The sequence below is a fragment of the Homalodisca vitripennis genome, chromosome 1 (genome assembly GCF_021130785.1).
Source record: "Homalodisca vitripennis isolate AUS2020 chromosome 1, UT_GWSS_2.1, whole genome shotgun sequence".
Taxonomy (NCBI): Eukaryota; Metazoa; Arthropoda; class Insecta; order Hemiptera; family Cicadellidae; genus Homalodisca; species Homalodisca vitripennis.
In genome coordinates this window covers 70,274,524-70,302,387 of record NC_060207.1, presented here as the reverse complement: position 1 = coordinate 70,302,387, position 27,864 = coordinate 70,274,524, and the positions used below count along the sequence as shown (strand labels likewise).

At 35.9% G+C, this 27,864-nt stretch overlaps 1 protein-coding gene across 5 annotated transcripts in view; it reads right to left on the bottom strand.

Annotated features, from left to right (window-relative positions):
- Positions 1-27,864, bottom strand: part of LOC124364050 (bestrophin-2) — a 147,950-nt gene that overhangs the window by 53,320 nt on the left and 66,766 nt on the right. For 2 of the 5 annotated variants that reach the window (XM_046819260.1, XM_046819263.1), the window contains exons 2-3: positions 19,071-19,181; positions 6,853-7,024 (exon numbers count right to left, since the gene is read on the bottom strand). In XM_046819260.1, coding sequence (XP_046675216.1) covers positions 6,853-7,024; positions 19,071-19,181 — 283 coding nt within the window. Of the gene's footprint in view, positions 1-5,092; positions 5,271-6,852; positions 7,025-19,070; positions 19,182-27,864 lie in introns of those variants that run through there. The other 3 variants (XM_046819258.1, XM_046819259.1, XM_046819270.1) reach the window with 2 other exon arrangements.

Sequence of the window (27,864 nt, the reverse complement as noted above, 5' to 3'; positions counted from 1 at the left end):
CTCCCTCCCCTCCCCCTACCCAACCCTCCCCCTCCCACTACCACCCACCCCTCCCCCTCCCCTCCTCTCACTCTCTCTTTCTCTCTCTCTCTCTCTCTCTCTTCCCTCCCCCCTATCGTGAAATCTAATTACACATTAACATACACATATGACATTAAGTATATTGTGTTTATATTAATTTTTTTCTTTACACAGGACTTATTTAATAAATGTCAAAAATGTTTTAAAAACTAGCTTATACGTTATAATACTAGCAGAGAGCGCGTGTAATGTAAGTTATCAAAGTATACAATTCTTCTGAAGCCCACGATTCTTCGGACAGTATGTACAATAATCGTGAAATTTACTACATCTTGGAAGCTTTCTGAAAGTACCTTCTCATCTATATAAGAAAACCCAGATAACAAAGTCATAATCATACAGTAATGTTTCAGTCACAAACAAGTGTCAGATACCGATAGAACAGTGTCGTATCCAGGAGTAGAAAGGGGGACGTAATCCACTAGCTCAAGTATTGTCATGGTAAAGTATTGTCACAATAATTTATCAATATTATATATTAAAGGAGCATTGTTTGGAAATTTAAAGAAATAGTTAGTTAATTGAATAATTTTAGAGACTAAATTACGTCTCCTTTATACATTCACATCGTCGTCTACACAACTGAAGGTAGACCTATGTCCTTGCCAATAGTGTTGCGATGTCACTTGGAATGTGGACTAGCGACTCTACGTTTGCACCATTATTTATAGTGGGTATGTGTACATTATTCATTATAATAGATATACCCAGAGTGATTATCTGCTCGGTAGTGTTTGTTGTAATAATATAATATAACAATTTGCCTTTTGTTAATTGTTATTGTTTACATTTGTACTTTACAACTACATTGGCAAGGAAATATTGCAATCGTTTTTTCACATAGATAATTTAAACTTTTTCTAATCAAAGTTTTCCTTTCTTCAGTTATCTTATACCTGTTTGCTATGGTTACGGCGCGGCGCAGGAAAGAACAATGCTACTGAAGATACGGGAAACCTTGTCTCCGCCTCAACAGTGGGTGAGTCACTGGTGTTGCGAATCGCCTGCGATTGTTTACAAATGGACACGTAAGATTGTAGACGACTCGACTAATCGGCTGCAGCATGTCTCCGAGCAAGAGTGAACTGTATCAACAATCGTCTGGGGAATCTCAAGGTAGGCTATTGTTTGTCACGAGAGTTGGTCATGTGACTGGACGTAGACCGAACCGGATGACGGATGACTCCGGTCATTCAGTGGTCCGCATCCGATTACAGACCGGATTCCAAACGTGTCTCCAACTCACGTGTCTTGGAGTCTCGTGACTCTAGTTGATGCAGTTTAAGATACATTCTGTTGTCATGTAGTCCATGCATCTTAAACTCATAGGATATTTCCACACATATTATATTAGTTCAGGCATTTTCTGTTTGCCTCCATTCAGTTAGAAATATAATAGTATCTAATTATACTATAAAATAATAAGCCGGTGTTTTGTACACGGCACGGTCTAGACGAATAAATCTTTTTCTTGTAAAATGTTCTTCATGCATTTTTGGTACTGAAAATAGATTTTAAAAATGGAATGAAACATTTTAAACTTACCTAACGACTTGACTGTGTAAACTTTTAGATAACTAGTTCAGAGACAGTTTCTAACGCAACACAAGCGTATTCTTCAATACTGACAAGATTTTGAGGAGTAGGCTTTATCTGTATGTTACTAGTCCTTGAAGTGCCTAAGTCTATATATAAAGTATAAGGTGAGTTTTCCGTTAAATTTCAGCTATGCATCACCAATTCGCCCACGGACTGTAGGTGGAATCGAAGCGAGGATAGAAAGTTCATTTCACTTGGCTCTCAGTTCCTGATATGTACATTCGTTGCATGTCGAATCCAGTGATGCAACTGAGGAGTGGCGACGACCTCGCACATCCAACCTGCCCGTCTCTCCTGGCGATGTGCTGTAACCCAGCGTGGCACGGCGGCCAGACTTTGGGAAATTGTGACGGTGAAGGAGGCAGCCTTGTAAATCCAACCTGCCCGTCTCTTCTGGCGATGTGCTGTAACCCAGCGTGGTACGGCGGCCAGACTTTGGGAAATTGTGACGGTAAAGGAGGCAGCCTTGTAAATCCAACCTGCCCGTCTCTTCTGGCGATGTGCTGTAACCCAGCGTGGTACGGCGGCCAGACTTTGGGAAATTGTGACGGTAAAGGAGGCAGCCTTGTAAATCCAACCTGCCCGTCTCTCCTGGCGATGTGCTGTAATCCGGCTACCCAGCGTGGCACGGGGCCTGACTTTGGGAAATTGTGACGGTGAAGGAGGCAGCTTTGTACATCCAACCTGCCCGTCTCTCCTGGCGATGTGCTGTAACCCGGCTACCCAGCGTGGCACGGCGGCCAGACTTTGGGAAATTGTGATGGTGAAGGAGGCAACCTTGTACATCCAACCTGCCCGTCTCTCCTGGCGATGTGCTGTTATCCAGCTATCCAGCATGGCGGACAGACTTTGGGTAATTGTGATAGTGAGAAAGGCAGGCCTTTTATATCTAATATGGTCGTATCTCGCGTCGGTGTGTTGTAATTGCTTATTACAACCCTCAACATAACAATATTTCTTAATCCACTGATATTTATAAATTTTACACTTCTGAAAGACATCAATGACCAATGTGTGGCTTGGCGATTATACTTTTGGTCTCAAATGTTGTTTGACAAACAATTTGGAAAACGAGAAATCGTAATCCTGCATATAAAAAGTTGTAGGCCATCAGTATAGAGGGAATTATATCACTGGACACGCCACCCTTCTCCCTCAAAACTATTATGTATTCATTCTACATCGATTGACCTTTTATAATAACCATATAAAAAACAAAATATTTACTAATTTACATATTTAACCCTCTTTATAGTATTTTATAACCACAACAGCTTATTCCGAATGTAAATGTAAGTATTACAGAAAAACTGCGGGCCACTGAGCTAATCACCTAATAATAGATGTCAAGGTGAAGGTGAATTAATTAATTACCTAAACACTAGTCAGATCTGTACAACACAACTATAGCATTCGCTCTACATATTAATTGATGCATATATCATTTAAATATATTGTTCTTACTGACATTTAAGTGAGGAACATACATGGATTATCACGTTATACTCGGCATATATAATGCATGTCACCATTAAAGAATTAAATAAGAGTTTTCGACAGGGTTAGACGGACCACCCGTCCGCGATGTACTTACATTATGACTATATTGTTGTTATTACATTAGAATCGATTAATACACACTTCAGTTGATATAGTATACGAAAACTACATAGGACATTTATACTGATTCGTTCTTTACATCAATAGTCATCAACTATTACTAAGTATCTGATATTACGTGTAAGTTTACATGGAAATATGGCATTTAATCTCGATGCATTATTGTATTATTGTATTGTTTTTCTGCAACAAAAATGGACAGGGAGAGATCCAGTAGAAAAATATCTTCCTTTCTTTGTATAAACACTTAACCGGCTTTCACGAGATAACTTGTAGATAGATTTATTGGCGTTTCTCTATAGATTATACTCTCATATTCAGATTTACAAGTTTCTCTAGAGTAACCTGTTACACGTTTTAATCTGACAGATTTTGTTTTAATGCGATTTGTGACAGTTTGTTTCAACACACTAAATGCACCGTAATTGTTTCATACTTTGTGTAGCTTCAAAATGAATCCAATTCAATGGTTCATTTTGGATACTTATAATTATAATATTAACGATTATCATTATATTGAAATGTTTACTTCGTAAGGTTATCTCTTTTGAAGGTCACATGACACCCTTAAAAAGTATTAAAAAGTATGAGAGAGCAGTTTTACAAAAAACAAAATACCCTTCACAAAAGCTTTAGTTTTGATTATATTAGCGGTGTTCATTACATTGACGATGTTTACCGATTTCAAGAAAGATTATTTAGTTGAAAGTCACACATAACACCCTTAAAATTACAAAAGGAAGGAATGAAGAGAGCAGTTATAAAAAATCGACTACAACCCAAGAAATTTAAGAAGGTTTTAACGCAGTGTATACTTTGATACATTTTACAATAAAAAAATAGAAAGGCTTAAGATTAGAAAAAGTGAATTAAAATAGGAATACATACTTTGATATTTGGGAACCTATCAATGTTTTTCCACATACGAAAAATTAACAGTCACAACTAATTTAAGTAGCCTAGTAAAATAAGAGTTGTGTGTACTTTTTTGTACGCCTATAGGATGACTTAGTAGTGAAATTAATAACTGCAGTAGAGAATACTTTAGTTCAAAACTGAAAAAACTTCGTCTAATTAGCTATCTATATGTCTGCACAATAATGACAATTATTAACTGACAAAAACGTCTACTGTATACGATCCGATGCAATCTCTTCGTCTGATCCCTTTTGTCCAACCTCCGCTGGAAACTTTCTCACAGGATGGGAAGATTAATTATAAATCGAAACGATGCTTTACCCGTAACAAATTCACCAGCCTAGTGTGTATTACGGGTACTAATGTACAGTACGGCATCATGAACAATTTGGTGAAATTCTCTCGTTCTCATTCCATCTTAAGACAGATTTTGTAGACCTGATATGTGAAATAGAAAAAATTGAATCTCCTATAACTGAGTCTAGATGAATAACAAAGATGGACTCGTGAATTTATAATTTCTGCAGTTGTTTTTATTCCTACATTCAAAACCAAACAGTTTGAAAAAAATATCCATGATTTTTCTACTATTTAAATATTCTACTACGATAAGAATATTACAATATATTCTTCTTGGAACAGAACCTCATCAGAGTCGTCGATATTGTGCAACTCGTCTTTTCCATACAGATGAAATATGTCGAAGCCACAGTGTGTTCATTAAAAGTAGAAATATTCATCTTTGGAGCGCGTTTCTGTTGTTTTCAGTCGTCACTAAGTACAGAAAAAAATCTAAAGATTTTACTCTGACAATAATCTTCAAAGGCCAAAATCTTGAAAATCAAGGACCCTGAGCACGTGGGCGACGACTTACTTGGCCCACGATGGCGGCGCTGACGAAGAGTGCCAGGGTGTCGGGCCAAGGCAGCAAGCGGTACTGCTCCCACCACCGAGTCACTATAAGGCTCACATAGAACCCCATGACGAAGGTCATCAGAGTGGTGATGACGGAGCCGCCGCTGCCCGCGTAGTCGCGCGCTCTCTCGAACAGCCTGCAACACCACGCTCTGTAAGTCTGGCTGCCCGGTGTACACATCTCCTGTGTGCGGTGTGCGGAGCATGCTAGGCGTGCGGGGACATATTCCAAGCCGTGCAAATTCCAACATTCCATAATCCCATCATGGTTCAAGTGAAACTCATTGAAGCACGATATGCCACACGGCACTTTAGAATGCCGACAATAATTTACGCTTCTATGAATTTTAGAATAGTACCCAAGAAAATGCAAAGCTTTCTTGAAAAATTTCTTTGCTATGACTAACAGTCATGTAAAGAAAAAGCCTAAATCTTGTTTTTGAAAATTCCAAAAACAAGAGTTAAGGAAATTCTGCTGTGGTAAGGTACAAAGTTTGAATGATTGAAGTGGGCTGACGTTGAATGTGGCTCTTCGACAAGCAATCGTCACATTATAAAATATAGTAAACTCTGTCCACTTTAACCTTGAGGTTGTAGCCTGCCTTTAGAATGTTCCACCAGGAAAGCCCAATAAATAAGAAGGCAAAAAGTTACTAAAAGCATTAGGTAAATGCAGAGGAATGAAAATACACACAGGGCAATTATGATGTCACCAGGCAGCCTCGATACTTACAGAGTGCGGACAGCGTTCGATCCCCTTCGTGCTAGGTTCCTGCCGATTATAGATACTATATACAGGGTGGGGTTGTCATACAGGGGGTCGTTTTATACAATATTGACACTGCGGTTAACATCACGTCGAAAAGTGTTCTTAGATTGTGTATGGTAATAGTTTTATCCGAAGCTCAGGAGGAGCACTAAAATAGCTACTGTAGGCTACATGTAAACGCAATATTTTAATTAATTATTGTTAACTTATGAGCCTTATATAAACGTTCTAGTTAGGAACGGAAAATGAAAAGATAAAAATCATTAGATGCAGTTTTTCAACAAGAAAAATATTGGAAAAGAGGAAAGGGTTAGGAGGGAACACGTTTTGGTGAGAAAATAAGATAGAGCAAGAGAAAATAGGATTAAAATCTCTGAGAATGCAAAGTTCTCATAGATAATGTGAAAGAAAGGAAATATTGGTTACAATGGAAACAAAGTTAAACATATGTAATGTACGAAGATAGGTAGAGCAACACAGATACTTCTAAAACATCAAAATGCAGACATTTATTTTCAAAGAAAGATACAGTACTGGAAGTTAAAGAAGAGTACTAATAAATTACTAAAAAAGATTAGAAAGGCGGAATTAAGCGTAAACGAGTTTAGTAAGGCAATTAGTAAAAGTAGATGAATATAACCTTGAGTTGTAAGATTTGAATTTGAAAAGTTCCCACCAAACGAGGTTAAAACGAGGAATTTTAGGCTAGGTATCCGTCAGGGATAAAAATATGAGAACAGATATTCATTTGTACGATTCATCACGATCAAACATTCGAACGATTTTATATTATCTCTGCTTGATACACGTGTTTTATTTCTATAGTAAATTTATGTAAAATGTGATGTTATACTGAAAGGTTGTCTTGGAATATCTTAACAAAAATACCGACAAGTCGCGGAAGAACTTATCGAATCGTCGCGCAACTAAAAGAAGGCCTGTGGACTTACCACACCGGGGATGGCGGCGCTGACGAACAGGGCGAGGGTGTCCGGCCAGGGTAGGAGTCTGTATTGCTCCCACCACCTCCGGACTACCAGGGTGACGTAGAAACCTAGCACGAACGACATGGGGATCGTGTCGCTGTGTTTGGCACAGTAGTCTCTCGCTCTCTCGAAAAACCTGCAAACCACATACCAACGTGGTCACAAAAGTGAGAACTGGGTTCATAAAACTATCGAACTAGGAATGGAACTCGAAAGGAATCCGGAGTAACATGAACAGTGTTGTGAAAAGCTAACAAGCAAGGTTGGACACTAAAGAATCTTTGGCAAACGAGGTTTCGTATCTAAAGGTATCTTTGCAATTGAGAGGACACTGAGAGGAGAGAACTTTAGCGTTTAGTTTGGCAAAAAGAGGAAAAGAAGGAATATGTTACGAACGTGTGAGTTTAATAAAAATAGGTTTGAGAAAATTTGATTAGGATCATCCCTGACTCAGAATCGAATAAGGAACCACCAATTAAGAACTAAGGAAAATGATCGATTTCAACATAAGTAGCGTGCAAATTACTAAGCGTAGACGCTAAAATCTACTGTCACAAACCTAATTTAGGATTTTAAAACAAATAAGTTCGAGTGTGTAGTAAAAGTGCATGATTGAACACTCAACATTTCGAAAACAATGTTCAAAAGTGCAATAAAAATACCCCATTAACAAACATATTCTCTATCCTGTAGTGAAAGATTAGAAACAAACATGACCAGTAAATATATAACGCAAGCTGCTAATGCGTTTGTCCATTAATAATGTTTATACATTCTCGTTCACTTAGCACAACATACTGAAGAATCTCTCGCTGCATCTAAACCTATAAGGATTCAGGCGAGACTTCTGGAATAAATGTTATTCAGGATGGGTAAGGGTGAGGGATTGGCCGTATCCTGTTGAGGAACTAGCCCAGTAATGCCCCTTGGGAAGAAGGGGAGGTTTCTCTGTTTCAGCTTATACTAGTCGAAGCAAGCAGGCGAAGATCCTCCACTGCGTTTAGGCTTGTCTAAACGTTAGACGCCCAGTTATTCCTCTTCTGTTAAACAGACCTTTTGTATAAGGCATTCCTTTATTTCGACATATGCGGTTGGTAATTTTCTATTTCTAGAGATCCATTGTATTGCTCAGATGTAAGTGACATTGGATTTGGCTCAATTCAGTGTAGGTTCTACTGTCGGTACAAGCCAGTGACAAGTAAGCCCTACTGGAGAAAATTACATAATAACTACAGGATTTCACAAGTAATCCTATGACAATGTGGAACAAATTTCACAATAAATGCAATAGCTCTTTTTGTTTAAGAGTAACGTGACCATAACGTGACCATTTTAAAGTAAAGTCTGCAGTAATCTACTAGTAAGAGATGGCCATTAAGTAAATGATATATTCTAACATACATTACATATACTTTAAAACGATTACAAAATGTTGTTATTGTTTACACAAAAACTGAAACATGTTGTTTCACAATCTTGTGTTTGATTTAGTCTTCAGGCGTACAGCCTTAAAACAAAGGTGACAGCATTCCATAACATTTATAATGTGAAAATAAACCAGTCAATACCAAAGTTCTCCGAAATCGAGCGTAACAACAGAAGACCAAGTCACCTCAGCAAAAAATATTAAATACAAAACGCGGACCTATTGCACAGCATATCATAGTACAATAGGAACATGCCAGTTAAACTATCCGAATACATGTGAAGGAAAAGAGAGGACGGAAACTGTTAGTCTTTATTGTTTACTCCCATAGACGACTAGCACGAGGACAACAGGAACAGAATATTCTAACATAGCTTAACGCTACTGGACATAATTAAATTCATCAAGTGAGATTAAACTAACAGAACAGATCTCAAGAATATATTTTCAAACGCAAACTATGTGTCTTTATAGGTACAACTAACATTTAAATTCATAGCTTAGTAGTTGACATACCATAACAGTATTCAAAAAGGAACTAAACAGAAAATCCAATCAAGCTAAATGTAGAACAGACCCTCTTCAAATAAGCTTTAGAGATATGGAATAAACTTCAGGTCAACAACAGGTGAAAATGAGAAAGCATTAGTAAAAGCCACAAACGTCTTTCATCACATTTCGCATTTTTGATTTGTGTCGACTTTTCAGTAAATCGTGATATTTACCTGTGTGTGTTCATAGTTGTCTGGCGTGATGTTGAAGATTTGTGTTTTTTATTTGATTATTTTTAGTGGTTTGTTTTGCCATGTGTGTTTATCTTAATACATGATGTGATGTCGGCTTTTTTGTATTTAACCATTTTTAGTGTTTTATTCTACCATGTAATTGTTTTTCTTAATGTATGATGTAATATTAAAGGATCATATTTTGTATTTGGATATTATTTGTATTATTCCATATGCTTATTTATGTTAATGTATGATGAAAGTTTAAGGTATGTGTTTTGTAATTAATGATTTTTAGTGTTTTTTCTCTACGTGTTTTGTTTATATTAATACATGATGTGTGTGATGTTGAATAGTCTAAGAGCCGGTAGCTACTCTGCACTTTATAAGCACACAACCATTTGAATGTTTATTTAAATCGATAGGGCAAATTTGTATAATAAATAGATTGTCACCCACGCTAGTTTTTGTGGAGGGTTAAATAGAAATGAGTTGAAAGGGTAAAAACATATTAAACGTTGTTTTTTGTCAGATTATATTTTTCCTACTTTAAGATACTTAAAACCGACCGTCTAACCCATAAACAATAGTTGTGTCATTGTCATATACCTAGACAAAGATACTGATAGTTGCTACTATCGGTCTAGAGACGGTTAGTTTTAAGTGAGTCAAGCTAAAGAAATATGATCTGAGAAAAAACATGATCATTTCATAAATTTAATCTTTTGATATCCTACCATTGTAACCTTTACAAAAAATAACGCGGCTGATGATCAATTTTTGTCTTGGGGAAAATGTTCCATCTATTTCTACCAGTTTGTGTGCTTGTACAATGCAAGTTGGCCCTCGACTCCTGGAGTAGAATGTTTCTGTTTGTATTTGATATTTTATGTGTTTTAGCTTAATATTTCTATACCTCAATTGAAGATGTACTGTTTACGGTTTGGTTTATCACGTGTTGTTTATCTTAACGCTTTATTTATGCTCTAGGGACCACGCTTGATTTAGTGAATAAATAACAGTACTAAAACTCAGTATTGAGAGAGGCTACGACTTGCTTCTCAGGTGGTACTTTGATGTGTCTGTGTTGAGTCATCGATGTGGACAGTATCGAGATAATCAATCATTAAGCCTGGTCCTATGTCAAAAGTGCAGAGTCGACCCAGTAATATAATCTCAGCGTGGTGCACGGTCACTGGTCACTGGGAGGTCTTGGTGAATAGGAGCCTAATTTCTCCAATGCTTGTCCGAGACAGTCATATGAATCACCCACCAGGGCAGAATCCGTCCATACCTCCACGAGACAATGAGGTAAGTAGGAATCAGCATCTATACCACCCTTACTACCACCTCTTCGTTTACTTTATGTTTAAATGTAAACAGTATTAGTTCCAGATCATTGAGACATTGGTCAGCTGATTTGTACGCACCCTTATGTCGGCTTTTGGCAACCAAAGACATCTTTATTAGGGGTACCAGTGATCCTTATCATCATTTTCATCTCTTATTTATATCCTTACTCTAGCTCGTCTCCTGTTACGGCACTGGAAATGTTAACAAAAACTTACAAATTGCAAACCCCTAAAATAATTGCATATTTACAAGCAATATTTACGGTATTGATCAACATAAACAAATGTATGAGAATGTCTGTCACTTTAAATATTTTAAGTTTAAAATCTAAGATAGTGTCTTGTAAAATATGAATGCGATTTATTCCCAGAAGTAGTGCACCCTTTGTTTACAAGAACAGTACAGGCAGAAAGTGCGAGATCAGCACAATTCTACGCAGAAACACTGAGACATTGAATCCCCGCCTCGGGTCAGTTGCGACCGCTACTCGGTCCAGCCGCGCCGCGCTGGGTACCGGTTAAATAATCGGCGGCAGTGACCCAACGCCGTCGGTGAAGTGATTTGTTTATGGTAATAACCTCGAGAATCGGCTGCTACATTCACTATAGCTGGCCGAAAACACGATATCGGCATTGAACTGAACACGATAGCGATTGGAGCTTGTTCGACAGGCTGAGCATAAATTTTCATTGAAAAGTCAAATTTGAAAGAAAGACCGGCATGATCTAATTTTCTATTTCACTTTTAAGTATTGCGACTGCCCGATTATTTCCTGTATCATGGTTAGGAATAACATTAACTAAGATTAAATCCGCAAAATTTCAATTTCAATTTTAGAATTACGTTCAAGTCAAATTGTATGATTCAGTTTACATTTCTAAAGTTAAAGTCAATTGCTGCAGTAAGAGTTGTGCAGACGAAAATTAAAATTTCCAAGTGATTTAAATTTGAGTATTTTAATGCAGAGCAATATTAAAGAACCCAAATCTTGTGCTTCTTAAAAGTTATGATGTTCAACCTTAAAATGCACTGAGGAGATAAGTATGTAACAACGAAAACAAAAATCATCTTCAAAAACCTGGTAGATGTGATGAAATACATTTTTGCAACTAAGAATGCTCTGGCTCTAGAGATCTATTTGCATAACATGTTTTTCAAATAATTTAGTTATGCGTTATTATCAAAACAATACATCCGTGAATGTTATATTTTAAAATTGAATAATAACAATTACAAATACCGATTTAAAGCGAAAACACTATTTTTAAGTTTACCCAAACCCCAAATTGTTTGATCACTTGATGTACGTCACGTTTTAAAATGGCATGATAGATTAAACGACCGCATTCTTTTAATCGCTGTAAAATTCGGACAAGGACATGAATCATATTGGAAGATAAAACGATGCTGCAGATAATGGTTTAAACGAGCCATAAATACAAACCTTTCTCTCAATAAACACACTTTGGATCGTGCGCGGGTGAAAGGTGCAAGGCTATTGTACAAACTCACTGCAACGTTAATAACAAAATTACGTAAATATCCCTTTATGAGGTTTTACCAAGCATAATCTTTTGTGCAGTTCACTTCGGCCTAGAAGTTACATAAGTGATATTTATCCGATGGAATTGCTGACAAACGATGGAAAAATGAATTTAACCGTACAAACAGAGTATTGTACGGAGTTTTGGATTGGTGTATAAATAGTTTGTTGACCTCATGTGTAAAATGCCAAATTCCAATTTTATACCACTCATAATCAAGACTGACACTTTTATAAGGCTCTAGAGCGACCTTAAAAATGTTAGTTAAGAAGTATCCAAGTGGGTCTGTCACCTTTATAAAGTTTCCTTGGGTTCCTTATAAAAGTAAATCAAGGATAATCCATAAAATTCGGTCACTTTTACAAAACTTCTTGAATATAGAAAGGTTAGTCAAAAAGTAACCAGTGAGTCAGTCATCCTTATAAAGCTCATTAGGAGTCCTTAACTTGGGTAGTCAAGAAGTGTCTTAGAAAGCCTGTCACCTTTATACAACTTCTTGGGGGTCCTTGTAATGGATAGTCAAGAAGTATCCACGAGGGTCTGTAAGCTTTATAAAGCTTTTTGAGGTCTTTATAAAGGTTAGTTAAGACGCATCCCATAAGGTTACCTTTGTACAGCTCCATAGCGATCCTTACAAAGTTTAGTCAAGATATACCAAGAGAGTAATTGGAAAAATCAAAAGAGATGGAGAAACCGACTAAAAAACTTCTTGAAATCCAAAATACCAAAACGTAAATAACTATTCCAGGTCAAGTGAGATAGATTTTTAAATATTTCATTACGAAAAGGTTATAATATCTGACTCTTTGTATGTTTTATATTGTGCAATCCAAATTTAATTCGAAGTCATTAAAAAATAGTTATAACCTTAATGATTATAACTCCAGGGCTAAACACGGATCAGCTTATTATAAAACAATGATTACGGTTAATAAGTGAAAAACCTGTTTATACATATGACACCAGTCAAGTCGCGAGAAACTGGTACAGTATAATCTACGGCCGCAACGACAGCTTTTATCGATAATCACGATAATCATCGTTCAGTAAAGCCCATTGCTCGGGTCCCCAATCGCCAAGGATAGTAAACCGTGTGGTAATGACCTTTTTATTATAAAGACACTTTTTGCTCATTGGAGTAATAATGTTTGTAACTCCTGATATTGTAACTATAAGAATCCTTACTGTGTTATGCAAAACGGTTCAAGAAGTTGCATGAGCAAGATTTGTGTTTGTTATTGTGGTCGTAAATGGATATATGGAGCTTACTAATGACTGATCAATAAAGCCGTCATCAGAGCGCACTAGACAAAAGTTTCAACCAATTATCGAACATTAACTGAAAGTGTCACAAGCTGTTTAGTGTCAGTTAAACTTGAATTAGGAAACGTAGATACTACAATTTTTAGGAATTCCAAATTATATAATATTTGGATTTCAATGAATAATTTACAAAATGAATTAGCCGAATTGGTCCAGCTGTTCTCAAGATTAGCGCTTAGCAGCACATTTAGTGATTCATTTTTATTTTTAAGAAGATTCACCGAAAGAATAAAATTACTCATCCCCGTGCCTAGTGCCTTCGAACTTTTATTATGACATTGCCAAGTGGCGCGGCCTAGCAGCAATTTGGTAAAGCCTGCTGTGAAATCCCCACCATAGCCAAGCCTTCCCATCACTCCAGTTGGCGCCGAAATTACGAAAACACTCGCAATAACTACGGCGGATTTGTACACTAGTTTAAACCTGCCTTCTAAATTAGTAAAATATGATAGGAATCAAAAGAATAAATCTTCAATTTTAATTAAGAAAGAAAGCGACTAAACTTAAAGGTAATTGCACAGTTGGATTAGATAAATTTATAAATAGCATATATGGATTCTACAATAGTAATCCTAACAGTGTTTTCACACAGCAGCTGAGTTCGTGTTTTCTATAATACTGAGAGAACATCAGAACTACTATACAACATTTATTTACGCTGTGTACAGCTGGTATTACTAATGGACTGTCAGTTCCTACCTTCATTCTACGTAAGTATGAATATTTTAAGTACTATTTAAATTGTAATTTCTATGCCTACAAAGTATAGAACATTGTCTCCAATACACAGTATTGCTCTGCTGATGGTACACCAAGATTGTGTGCATAACACATATGTATTTTATTTACATCCTATGTCAATTTAATAAGCCAATAAATTTGCACCGATTTTAAGAAATTACTATGGCTATTTAAAATTAGTTTATGGCCACTAGTTTGAAATTTCAGGATGAGTTATTTACAGACCAGTTAATTTTACCACTGACCAAGAATATCATTTAAGAGTCGGATGTACTGGGGCGGCTATATTGATTATAGCTCCATAAGAACAACTTTAAACCTTAACGATTTTATCTTTATCTTATATCTGTTTTTTTATCGTATCTTTATTTGTCATAGTAGGGGTATGGCTATTCCATTTCAAAGATATATTTAACATGAATTCGAATACTTTATAGTTTTTTTAGTATTGTTATTGCTTATTTAGAACATAATTTCCATCACTAACTAGAAATGTCGTGAACTTGGGATAATAGGGTGGATAGAACAGTTTTTTTTTGTAGTAATGGGTGGGAAAGGGCAAACTTCACCTTTTCCAACAAGATTGAGACAGTGCCCATTATCTCGGTACGGTGGATGTAAAATGAGATCTCGGCAGGAGGCGACCCTTATCTCCAACTTTACCGATCCTGAATATCCTATTACAATGGAAACTGCAAAGGTAAGTGCAATGACAGGCTCGGTCAGATTCTCATCGGAAGGGATAATAGGGTGAGCGCTGGTACCCACAACACAGATTTAAGTTTAACTACCCCTACCCCCCACGTAGAAGTGCTGAACCTATTTCCTGACCCTGTGCAGCCCCTGCAGCTTTGGTGATAATAATCTTTTTAAGTTCATAATTTGAACATAATTAATTATGATTCGGTATTCGAAGGAGAGTAGATTACACGTATGCACTCGGTAAATATTTTGTTCCCCAAAGTCTCAAGTGTAAGCATTCCGTGCCTAAGTGCATAGCTCGGCAACCTCTTCAAAAAGGAACATTACCGTAACTACCACGACCGGAGATGATGACTTATTCAAGTTTCGTAGCAGCATCACACTAGGGACGATAGGAGCAGATATAGGTCGCCAAATCTATCACCCAATATACCGTGGACAAACCCAATGTCACATCTCTGGACAGCTGCAGCCATTACTGATCAGAGCCATCCGACAATCTCAACTTTCATAACGTTATCTTACCAAAAAGAAAAACCAACGCAACATTTAAAAATTCTGAAAATGTCTCAAAGGAGTCTTTTTTATTAAGAAACCAACCCCACGCATCTTCTACGGTCATGGCTCGACTTGTAATCTACTTTACAAGCACTATTCCTCAGAGGTAGACGTCTGAAGTAGTAAATGCACATTCTCCTATAGTAAGAGTTGTAACCACCTGGGGATTCTTATCTTTGTCAGCTGGGTCAAGAGAAAAACTATATTTATAATATTAAAGAAATATGCTTTTTCATATTCGATCCGAATCAGAGTTGGTGGAGACTCACGGATTGCTCGAAAAAGAGCGTAAGGAAAACAAACTGAATAGCTAGTTCTTAATTTCAAGACTAATATTTCGGGGCACAGCCATCATAAACGTCTTAAACAAAGCAAAAGAAAATTGGCGAGACGTCTCGTTTGCAACGGTGAAACTTCTGTTCGGTGAAACACCTGACAAAAACTCTTGATATACAATTAGCAATCAAAATCCTGCCAAATGCATCTTTTTGGCAATCTTATAATCAAAACGGTAATGTGATTCACGCTGTCACGCCGCAACATCTAGACACACATCTTTGTAATGTAAAGCTAGCGGTACTTTTACTAAGCTCATAGTTGTATAACATTTAGAACTGTGGAAATTTCAGACCATCGTCAAGGCAAAACTGACGGATATCTATTCTTTTGGAAGGAATTAAAAGCCTTAAGGATATTAATATTAATAGAATGATGATAAAAAGTTAGCTAGTGGAGTTGAACTTAGACCTATTGACAATAAATATACTCATACTAACCAAAGGAGTACCAGAAAGCCATTAGAACCTACAACAATGATAACAGGACTATAACAGATGGTAGAACCTTTTTCATCTTTCAAGAGGCAATACCATCAAGTTCTTGTACAGATGGCAGAGAGACCCTTAGCAGCGAGAACCTCCTCACAAATCATTCAATTTCGGAGGAAGCACAAACAAAGCCTTCAGGGCAGCCGGAAAACCTGTTGGCAGCAGGATATGATGACTGGTCAATAAATGTTTCTCTACTAATTTTCCAAGTGTAACTTCCTTGCTTCCGGTTCCATTATGAACCACCTCTCTCACAGATTTGCTCATATCTTTTCTATATACCTATGGATTAATGTATTCTTCCATCAACATTAGTCGAAGGATTTACAAGATAATAACAGTTTTACACTAGGCTGCATCCAGTCTGCCATACTTTCCCCTCACCTAATAATTTCCCAAGAGGGCAAGAGGTCCATACGTAGCTGACACAAGAAATTATGTGCTAGTCATAAATATATGAAAATATTGCAAAAAAAAATCGAAATTAAAGTTCTTATACTTGCACTCAGGGTGATGTTGGTGAAGATGTGCGAAAAAGCCGAACACATTCTTTTGCAACAATCGCCTCTTTCCTTGCCATCAACGTAACTCTTACAGAACCCGTATTTGCTTTGGAACTTCCTGTGCATTACTCTCTTCAATGATCTGATACCTCTTCTCTGTTTCACGGTGAATATCAAGCTCGATATTTGTTGTGAAAGGTCTTGGACAGTTTGGACATTAAACTCTTCAATAGTTTCGGGATGAGACAAACGGGATGAGATATGTGTGAATTTCCTAAAAATTCATTTGTTGTACGGATCCGGATTCCCTGTGAGGACTCTTTCACATAGTCTCCATCTATAACAGGACTGTCTGATAAAACAAGAGTATTGAACGACGGCTTCTGCGTCAGCATGTCAACTAAATGAAAGTGCCCATACACTTTGAAGTGCAAATAAACGTATGAATAGGCAAGACTGACTCATGTTCGTGTCGTGATCTACTACAATGCCAAGTCCCACTACATTTTGATTTGAAATGTTGTAATAGTATATGGCGTTAACCAGCTGAGAGTTACACAACGATGCCTTTGGCTTGTATATAAGTTTAAACTAACTAAAACCATCGTTCCAGACAGTCATTTATTGTTTAACGTATACATTAAATATATTAATGTTATCCAATCATATGATGGATTCGTTGAATAAAAGTCACAATTGATCTTTGTCACTAGCACACCAAAATATAATCGATATTGTTTGATTTTTATATCACACTATGTTAAAACAATGACCATTGTTCAGATGTACGCCTATAAATCATAAACAAATTCATTTTTAGGTTTTAATTGACTTTGACTATTTGTAATGTGCTGATTAAATTGTTATATACCACTTGGGTATTTTAAGTTTATTACCGAACATAAATAAATGACAAAGTTATGCATTCACGTTATACCGACAAAAAATAAAACTTAAATCAACGCCCTTTACTGTTATAAACTCTACACCTATTGATCAGTTTTATACGTAATATATCATTCAACCAATTTAACTTTTAATGTTGGCTAACCTGCTTTATTTAGACGCTTTATTGTCAGCTCTAAAATATGCATAATAAAAGTGCGTCGGACACGTTAAAAAGCGCATTCAAGGGAGGCTTCAAAGGGCGGGACATGAAAGGGAAGAAAATGAGTGATAAAAGTTGGTTAGAAAACAAGGAGGCTAGCTAATTATAATAGGTTAATTACAAAATTATGATGGTGATTTAGACGCAACAATGGTGATTTAGAACAAAATGAGACAGCAAGCAGTATGGGCGACATTCTAACACAAAATAGCAACAGATGACACACCTAAACATGCGTTATGCGATGTGAAGTGGTGTAAATACAAACAATTTGAAAAAGAACGAACAGTCTATAAGCATAAAAATTTACTAGACCAAGCTGTATGTGGCATTATAAAGCCAACATTCAAGGATTTGTCAAAGTCTGATCTGTTACGATAATGTTAGCATGGTCAAACTCGAAATGTGAACAAGAGTTTTAATTCGGTACAATGGTCCAGAATATCTAAAATCAACTTTGCAGTGATAACTACTTTAAAATTTGGCACATATGATGCTGTGATAACATTTATTGATGGAAACATGGGTAGAATTTTAGTATTCCACTGACTTTGAACACTAACTATGTGTAATACACTGACTAGTGTTTGAGTAGTTGACTATGTGTGAAAGCTGGAAGTTAAAGTGAAAATACTCTCCGTAACATCGACAGCATGCAAGTCAAGCATTATAAAAACCCAATTTGACACATAAAAGTAACAATAAATTATTATGAAGCTGGCATGTTTTGATTGTAAGTATTATTTTCCTTATTTCGCCTTTTCCTGAAAACCGTGTTAAGTTAATGTATGTTCCTTTATCTCAGAAAAGATATAAGAAAATGCTTTCTAGGTTTGACCACACAATTAGGATACATTACCATATATTTCCTGCCAGAAGTATGTTAATTGCACTCACGTAAAAAATATTTTTAGACAATTTTAGTAAAATATTTTCTTAAAAAAAAACATAAAAGTTTTATTTTTTCGCACATTTTTCTTCAACTAGTAGGGAATCAATACACATGTGTCTGAAGCATGTGGACAAATTTTTCCTATCTTAAGTAGTATCTGAGAAAAAGGAACGTATAGGTATAACATGTAGCTCTTATAGACGTAAATGTCCCCTTGAAGTCCAACAGGACCATCATCTACTAATATATATCCAGCTTAGGTCATGACAAGGTTTTCATCCTGTGGTTTAGAGGTAATCTTTCTATGTTTTAGATTACTCACGTTTTTTTTTACAAATTAGATAACATTTTATGTCACAAATATCTTATTTAGAAACAGTTGTTTTTCTTTTCAAACTCTTAAAGATGATGAATAGCGAAATAAATCTAGTTAAAATATCGTATTATCAATAGTAATAAATGCATTCTAAATGATTTTACCTTTGTTGTTGTTCGTTCATGGCGAACCTATAGGTAAGATTGATCACATAGTAGATACTCAGGTACGCTATCAATTCACGCCACACTAGTTTGTACACACTGCCGCGCCATCTACAACAGAAAACAAACATATCAATAAATAAACATAATGTATAGCAGTTTATTACACAGTTTAGCATTTCATAGTTTTTACACGCCGTTACAACGCCGTTCAATTGTTCTGATACGATTCCCTAAAACAAAAGGAACAAAAGTACGGAATCTGTTGTGGTTGGTTCTTATTTTAATCGTGATTACCTTTCAAATAATGGTAGAATTATATTACCCGTAGTCTAGGGATACGACTGCGGCTCTTATTGAAAAGACTTAGAAGACTTAGGTTCTATTCCCACTGAGGTCAATATGATTTGTAAATGGGTTTGGATAGTTTGGCTTTAAAAATGTTTAGATTAAAGTGTCATCGGTGAAGACAGACGAACACTAAAAAAAATGTAATCTGTTTATACGTTTATACCCCTATTAAAAATGTAAGAGATCTGTCGGAGAAAGAAATAAATTAAAAACACTACACTCTGATTGTGATAAAGTAAAAAAGTTGAAACGTATAATAAACCCATTTGGATGGATCTATTTATTTATTTGAAAATAAGAATTTTTAACACCTCGATTTTAGTAACTGTTATACCGAATGTTATGTTTTAAGTTTATGTAAAATAAAATTTATTTCCACCTGCTGAAATTAATTTGAAGAATATCGTTTGGAGTATAAATGGAAGGACAAGAACTTCGAACAGCGAGTTTTTATGGGCTGTAGGGATTATGAGATGTGTAGTGGACATAAGGATGTTATGGAACATCTGGATAAAAGGATGTCTAAGATAGAATGCCAAATATTGAAGAACATGAGTCGCATTGATGTGGAGGGATACTAAGAGACGATCATGAGTAATATCCTTTGAACGAGTAAAACTATAAATGTTCTTCCTTATAACCCATATTGGACCACCGATATTTTAGATGCATCTCACTATTTTTGCAAGACTTCTTTGTGTTGAAATTACTACTTTTAAATTTATGTCATGATCGTCAATAGCTACCCTTTTGTAGGACAAGAATAAACATTTCTCTGATCAATAATACCCACCAGATTCACGAGTCGAGTGAGAACAAAGTAGATACAGATATAATTATATATTATAACTCAGTTTTCTCGTGACAAACTGGAAGTAGCAAGAACACGTTTCTCTGATAGGGTTCTTATCTAAGATAATATTGATCAAGGAGATTAATTTCAAGATAAGCAGTACGGGCTTTACTTCATATCACAAAAAAAATTTCGTAATACTAAAACATAAAGAGATTTACTTTTAACAATATCTATGAATCGTAAATAAATAATTAATTTTGTTTTTTACAGTATTTATTTATACTAACTTATAACAATCTCCTTCATTAGTAATTAAAACTCATTTTCAATATCATACCGTTTTTTATTAATTTACACGTAATTTCAGTAGGGTAAGAGATTTTGCTCCTATTCTATAATTGAAATGACTCAGTGACAAATTCAACTCAGATTGTCGGGATTAACATCCTAACCACCAGGAAGGAAGGACAAGAATTCGCTAGTTGCAAAATTCCAAAACTTGACAATAGGGCACTCAAACGTGTCTGAAAGTACTTGAGAATTTCAGAGGGACGTTTGAATACGCGGAACATCGCATTGATGTTTTGTTTGAAGTCTGGTTACGCGGCATGTTTATGCGGGCATGACTTGCGTTCTGTTCCTCAACACGGGCGTAGTTTGCACAAGCTGCTTCGATACGGCCTGACTGTGTATTGACTGCAGCCTTATCACAGCGTAAGGTTCTGGAGTGGTTCCTGAAATACAAGTGGTCTGCACTTCACCTACACTCGTGATAACATAGATAAAAAAGGGTTATTGCCGTTGGATTACATGATTATTCCAGTGCGTGCTTTATTCTATTCTGGGCACTCTTGTGAATTAGGCTATCGGAATTTCCTGATAATCACATTGATGAGTTGTATCCCAGTTCTTGTAAGTTTTGAAGGAATGGGGAAAGACAATGGTAGAACATAACTGGCATACATTTTATACCAATCCCTATGTAATATCAAAAAAGTATTCCTAACAGATATTTTTATGTAGTAAATAAAATTAAGTATTTTGAAGTTACCCTATATCACTTTCCAGGGTCAAGTCAAATGGTGTGAGCATACAACAGCCTTCTCATAAACAATTGTTTCTTCTTGTTGGGTCAGCATCGCCTCACTAACGACATTTATCATAAGTGTCTTATCGACATTGAAAGCACACGATTCGTTGTTAATTCTGTCACACTAGAATAATGACAGTAGTGAAAATATATTGACTTTATCGGGAGCAAACCCTACATCGTCATCTTCAAGCGATACTTAATGCATTTGCCAGGAGCAATGTAAAACTATAAAAGGTCAAGCAAATCATATTTTCAAAACCAGAAAGAAGTATTGAATAAATTGACTGCGGTGACAATTCTGTTTCTCCAGCAACAAACGCAGTCTTGGGAATAAAGAATTTTCCAAGTGGTGTAGGGAGTATAGTGACCGTCTACATTAGTTGCTTTGAGATGATATTGGAAATATCATCTAGTTGTGCCATACTGGTGTAGCTGGCAACAAATATTCTCTGCTTTAAGTGCGTATTGGGAATCCAGAGTCTACGCTAGTACCCCTATTTTAACTCCCATTACATTCACTATTAAGCCAATGCATTGAAAATAACTCGATCTCTCCAGTTTCGACGCAAAAAATATATTTTGCCGATTAATGATCCTCATTCCCTCTCACCCATTTTTTCATACCAAAGCTGTATTTGGAACACCCCAGCATCACCGGTAACTCTATCTAACCAGAATCATGACACATAATAAAATATCTGCCTCACGACTAATCTTGTCACTTATGACTTCAAGAAAGTAAAATAAGAACTCTGATACACCTTTAGCCATATCATGCTAACCTTTAGTGGTTTTGGGAATATACCGGCTTCGCCTACAATCTTATCTTGCCAGTCTCCCAATGGCAGCACAACAAATATACCGCCAACCTTATCTTAGAAATGTCGAGTCGGCAAAGGGAATATACCGATATCGCCCTAGATCCTATCTTATCAGACGCAAGGAATATTGGGTCTCAGCTATTTAAGATAACACAAATATTTCAATAAAGATATTTCTTATGTTAAGCATATTTTGATGTTATGGGGGTATTCCTGCAATAAAAATAATAAACAGCCTCATTTTGAACCAAATTTGTTTAAAAGTTTAAAATTGAACCAAGTTTGTTCTCAGCGACACATTACTGTAATAAAAAAGTATTCAATAATGTTATTTACACACTTTATAAACAAATCATCAAGCGGAAAGACAATTAAACAGTCAAACGTTATAATAAGAAGTTAAACATTCTGTTTAAAGTAGATTTATAAAATCATTACAGTTACAGATATAAACATTTAAAATATATTAAATTATTTCGTTAAGATATAATTTTAATGTAACTGCTAAATATATTACACTTATTAATTATTTTTTATTACTATACAGTTAATTATATTGTCACAGTTAGTAGCAATTTCAAGTTTCCCGAAATTCCATGATGCCGTCAACCATTGACTTACTTTCTCAAACTGGACACACTGATATGTCACCGACGTGACTGTTAGAGATTTGTATTTGTGGCAGGTTGTTTGCAAATCCATAATTTTATTTCCCATTCTTGGTTGGTAGAGAGCCTTATATAGTAGTCTCAATGTATGCTATCGAGGGTGTATTCTCTTAAAATAATGAAGTATGGCATTTAAATAACATTGATCAGCATAACACTGGTCAGCATAACATTGAGGTCTTTCACAGTTACAGTTGGTAACGTGAGCTAGTTAGCGACACGTGATAGGAACCAGACTATACCAATTAGTCTCGCATTAAATCTCATTCACCCATTCATACTCGTACTTCATTCAAGGTTAAAAACTGTGTACTTCATGTGTTGGTTAATAAGCGTGATAGAATTTTTGAATGTTAGGGCTTCACATTCACTAGCACTGTTATTCATTAGAGATGAATCATTCTTTGGTTCCAAGAACTTATTAGAGACCGAGAGAAGGCTTTGTGATGACTCTCCTCCACACTTTCTGAAACTGAAAGACTTCGTGTTCTGAGACAACAAAGGTTTCCAGTGATTCATGCAAATGCAAGCGACACATTTACAAGTGCTCTTAATACACGCCTTTGTGAGGATGTGGGAGTTTCCACGCGTTATGTCCCCGCACTAAGAATCATGTGAGCAGAGAAATAGACACATGTGAACATTTTCAAGATGTCACTTGGATTACAAGGTGACGTTCAATGGGTCATAAAATTTGATAACAAGTTTTACAGTTCCCTAGAATTGATACCGTATCAAACGATCAACGAGGCCTTATTCTGTGTAGCAGACTTCAATATTTTGTGCTATAATGATTTATATCATATATAAAATGATTTAATGATATAAAATGATCACGTATTTCCCGGAAACAAGTGATCATTTTGAACTTTCAACCAAATGAAGATGCAATTACAAAACGTGAGAGGGCCTTAAAGAAATCAGTAAAACGAAATAAGTTAAGTAAAATAAGATTAGTGTAATAAAAAAAACAAATTCGACAAGAGTACAATTGTTTTTTCAGGGAAAATTGCCTAAAATGAACGAGAATGAAGATTATAAATATTTATTCCAACTATATAATGCTTTCGCCCTAAGGCGTGCTTCATTATTTTATACAGGAGGTAGGTGAGTAACGGAACTAAAACTTTGCATCACTGAAAACACTTTGCATAATTATTTAACTGCAACAGTAACGGTGCATGTCCTTACAGCAGCTCTGACCTCATAGTCGGGTATATCCGTGAGTACGAGTATTCTAATATGAATAGGTCATAGACATTAATCTGAAGGAGGATAGGGATAATTTTACAATATTGTAGCCAACAGTTATAAAAGCTATGATTTATTCAAAGAAGTGTGTAGGTAATGTCAAATAAATCTAGACAGCCTATTGAGCAAGACCACTTAACAGGCTTTTGCTTAGCGTCAAATGTGGGATATCCCATGGAGGGACATGCGCAATCATTGAAATCGATTTTGCGTTTGTTCAAGCTTAATATAACAATTTTGTCTGTAGCTGAATTCCGTCAAGATATCCTGCGGTCAAGAAAGACATAAGAGAAACTTTGCCTCTCACTTGAATTATAGGCTTCACTAATGCTCAGCCAATAAAATCATATAGATTCCTGATATAATAAGTTCTAACTGTTGTTTTCCTTTTAAATTACCAGTATCAGAAACGAAATCGAAAACGAAAGACAGGAAGAAAATGAACTTGAAAGGATAATAATTAATTGTATGATGAGCGCATCTTACCAGCTCCTTATCTGAAGACAATCTCATCCAGCATCAAGTTATCGTGAAGGCGAGAGGACGATATTACTAGCCTCTAGTTGAACACATGAACCGTAATTCATAATTTGTAATTCCTAATCCACTTCCAATATAACTATTATTCATAAACCGATACTAATTTAACACTGACAATAAAAAACATGTTTGCAAACATTTCAGACGTATTGTGAAATACCAAGAAAATAAAATAGTAGTGTTTCTAACACTGATATAAATGACAATGGCGGAAATGACTAAAATGAGATTTTTACCTTGAGTAGATTAACTACCACCACTCACAAAGTTCCAAACATATTCGGTATTTGTATACTTAGTGTAAGTTAAATATCGTAATACCACATAAATCATGATCATTTATCCTTACTTAAGGGCTAAGGCAACTGTTTATTTAGAATTGCAACACCATACTGTGGTATGCCTAAGGTGTGACTTCATTGTTTCCATTTCTAGTGATTTACAGCAAGTGATCTTTTACCAACAAATTACTGGGGTCATTTAAAGACTGAGATGAAAAATACTCTTAAAGCAGCATTAAAGGAACGCGTGAACATCAAACTCTTCTGAGCAGCATTTACAAGAGAAAAGTTCCAGACTATTACCAATTTGTGCATTTTTTAATTAACCAGTCAGTAAACAATAAAACGTGGGTGGAAATACGCACGTACATCGTTATCTTCTGTTCTAATAAGGATTTATCAGACCAGCCAGATCTTCCAAGACTAGCTTTGAAATTTTCCTTTAATGGTCAGATCGCCTTTACGAATATTAAAATTTATACCTCAGTCTATGTCAGATGCCAGATTCAAAGGTATTTCCGAAAAAAATATCAAAATCTAATTTTCAATAATCCTTAGTGAAATGATACATTATGGATTCATTTCATTATTCTAACTTTTTACACTTTATTTCATTTTGCAAGGAAAGTCTAAAATAAATAAATAAACTTTACTGCAGTAAGCTTCTTGTATTCAAACTAGAAGTATAATCTTATGAAAGTATTACAGAAACTGGCCTTCTAGTTTTAAATCTGCTATGCTGTTAACTCAACGACCACGTGGTTGGGACTTAAAACACACGGCGTTCATATTCATAACTTTTTTCACACCTCCAAATTGAGGTCAGCTTTCTCTTTGTTAACTAGAGTCATCAGAATAATCAGAAGAAAAGAGGTCTAAAAATAGCGGCCGAAAAACTCGTAGTCCACACGAACCGACAGTTAGGTGTATTTTGCTGCAAAGTCATTACTGTATAATCACCTGAGCTGTTCACGTGACGTAATCATCTGGACCGGGGAAAGTCGGAACGAAAATACGAGCTGGCGGTAAACCTAACAGCCCTTAAGTTTTAGATCCTTCCAAGAGACAGGTCTCGCGTCACACTCTGCAACGCTCGACTCTCGTGCTGCAACCTACGGCAATGAAAGAGAGTTGTGCTGTCTCGTTAAATAGAGCTAGTCCATAAAACAAAGTTGTAAAAACTCTAAACGGAACCCGTTATTAGATAACGTGTATTTTTTTATATCTGTTTCGGTAATTTCAGTAGAAGGACTAGTGCAATGTTTTAAAAGTGTAAGATTCAAATTCTGGAAGGTTTTTTAACGGATTAAAAAAAAACAAATCAAGTAGTGATCGCTTCTGTTCTTGGACCTTTTCTACAATTTATTTAATTTACGAGTGAGAAATGTCCAATTGTTGTTGTCGCTTTAGTTGATTGCTACAGTGACAAAAATTCTCACATCCGGGAAGGATATAATATTTTCAAAACTGTATGATATAAAAGGGTGTTTATATCATATGAGTATGTATGTTTCTGTATGTCAACCGGAAATTATTCAAGTTTAAATTTAAATATAAAAAGTCTTGTCAGACATCTATTACAAGTTTATTTTATCTCAGTTGACACCACGTTACATTACTGGTATCACTTTCGCTTGTGTACGCCGGCCTAAAAGATGACTAATTTTCACACTGAATTCGTTACGCGTTTATTTTGAAAGGTCTTCCAGAATATGTTATGTTATAATAATTAGGAGGAGGTTAAGCCTCCATTCACACATTCTTGTAAACGAATAAAATGTTTATAACCATTAAAATCATCAGGCTATGCCGATTGCTAAGTAGTAGATGGTATTATCCGAAACAGCATTTGTCATTGGTTCAAATTACACGTTTTTGTAGAATGTATTGCACATTTATGCGCAGTTTGAGGAATGATGCAATATTTAGAAAGACTATTTATTGAGCGGTAATCAATAACGCCCATACAACTGTTTACGACCTCAACTGTGTGTTTTATGGATGCTTGCACAAGATTTCGACCACTGTTTCCCAATGTTATTATGACTCACTGTTATTATGACCATCGTATCTACTGCGTGGTTGTTTGTGACAGATACGATCTGTGGCAAAACCAGCGTAATTATGTCACACAGTACACAGCCTCTCAGAGTACTTATTGGGTTTATATGAACCAGTAGAGCCTGTTATTTATACACGATATGACTGGAGTTATGACCGTACCCATTGTTATTATAACCATCGTATCTACTGCATTGTTCTTCGTGATATATATGAGTTATCTCACAAACCGGTTTACTTATGTCACACGGTGTACAGCCTCTCATAGTAGTTATTGGGTTTATATGACCTAGTAGAGCCTGTTATTTTATACACAATAAGACTGGAGTTATGACCGTACCCATTGTTATTATAACCATCGTATCTACTGCATTGTTCTTCGTGATAGATATGATTTATCTCACAAACCGGTTTACTTATGTCACACGGTGTACAGCCTCTCATAGTAGTTATTGGGTTTATATGACCTAGTAGAGCCTGTTATTTTATACACAATAAGACTGGAGTTATGACCGTACCCATTGTTATTATAACCATCGTATCTACTGCATTGTTCTTCGTGATAGATATGATTTATCTCACAAACCGGTTTACTAATGTCACACGGAGTACAGCCTCTCAGAGTAGTTATTGGGTTTATATGACCTAGTAGAGCCTGTTATTTTATACACAATAAGACTGGAGTTATGACCGTACCCATTGTTATTATAACCATCGTATCTACTGCATTGTTCTTCGTGATATATATGAGTTTATCTCACAAACCGGTTTACTTATGTCACACGGAGTACAGCCTCTCAGAGTAGTTATTGGGTTTATATGACCTAGTAGAGCCTGTTATTTTATACACAATAAGACTGGAGTTATGACCGTACCCATTGTTATTATAACCATCGTATCTACTGCATTGTTCTTCGTGATAGATATGATTT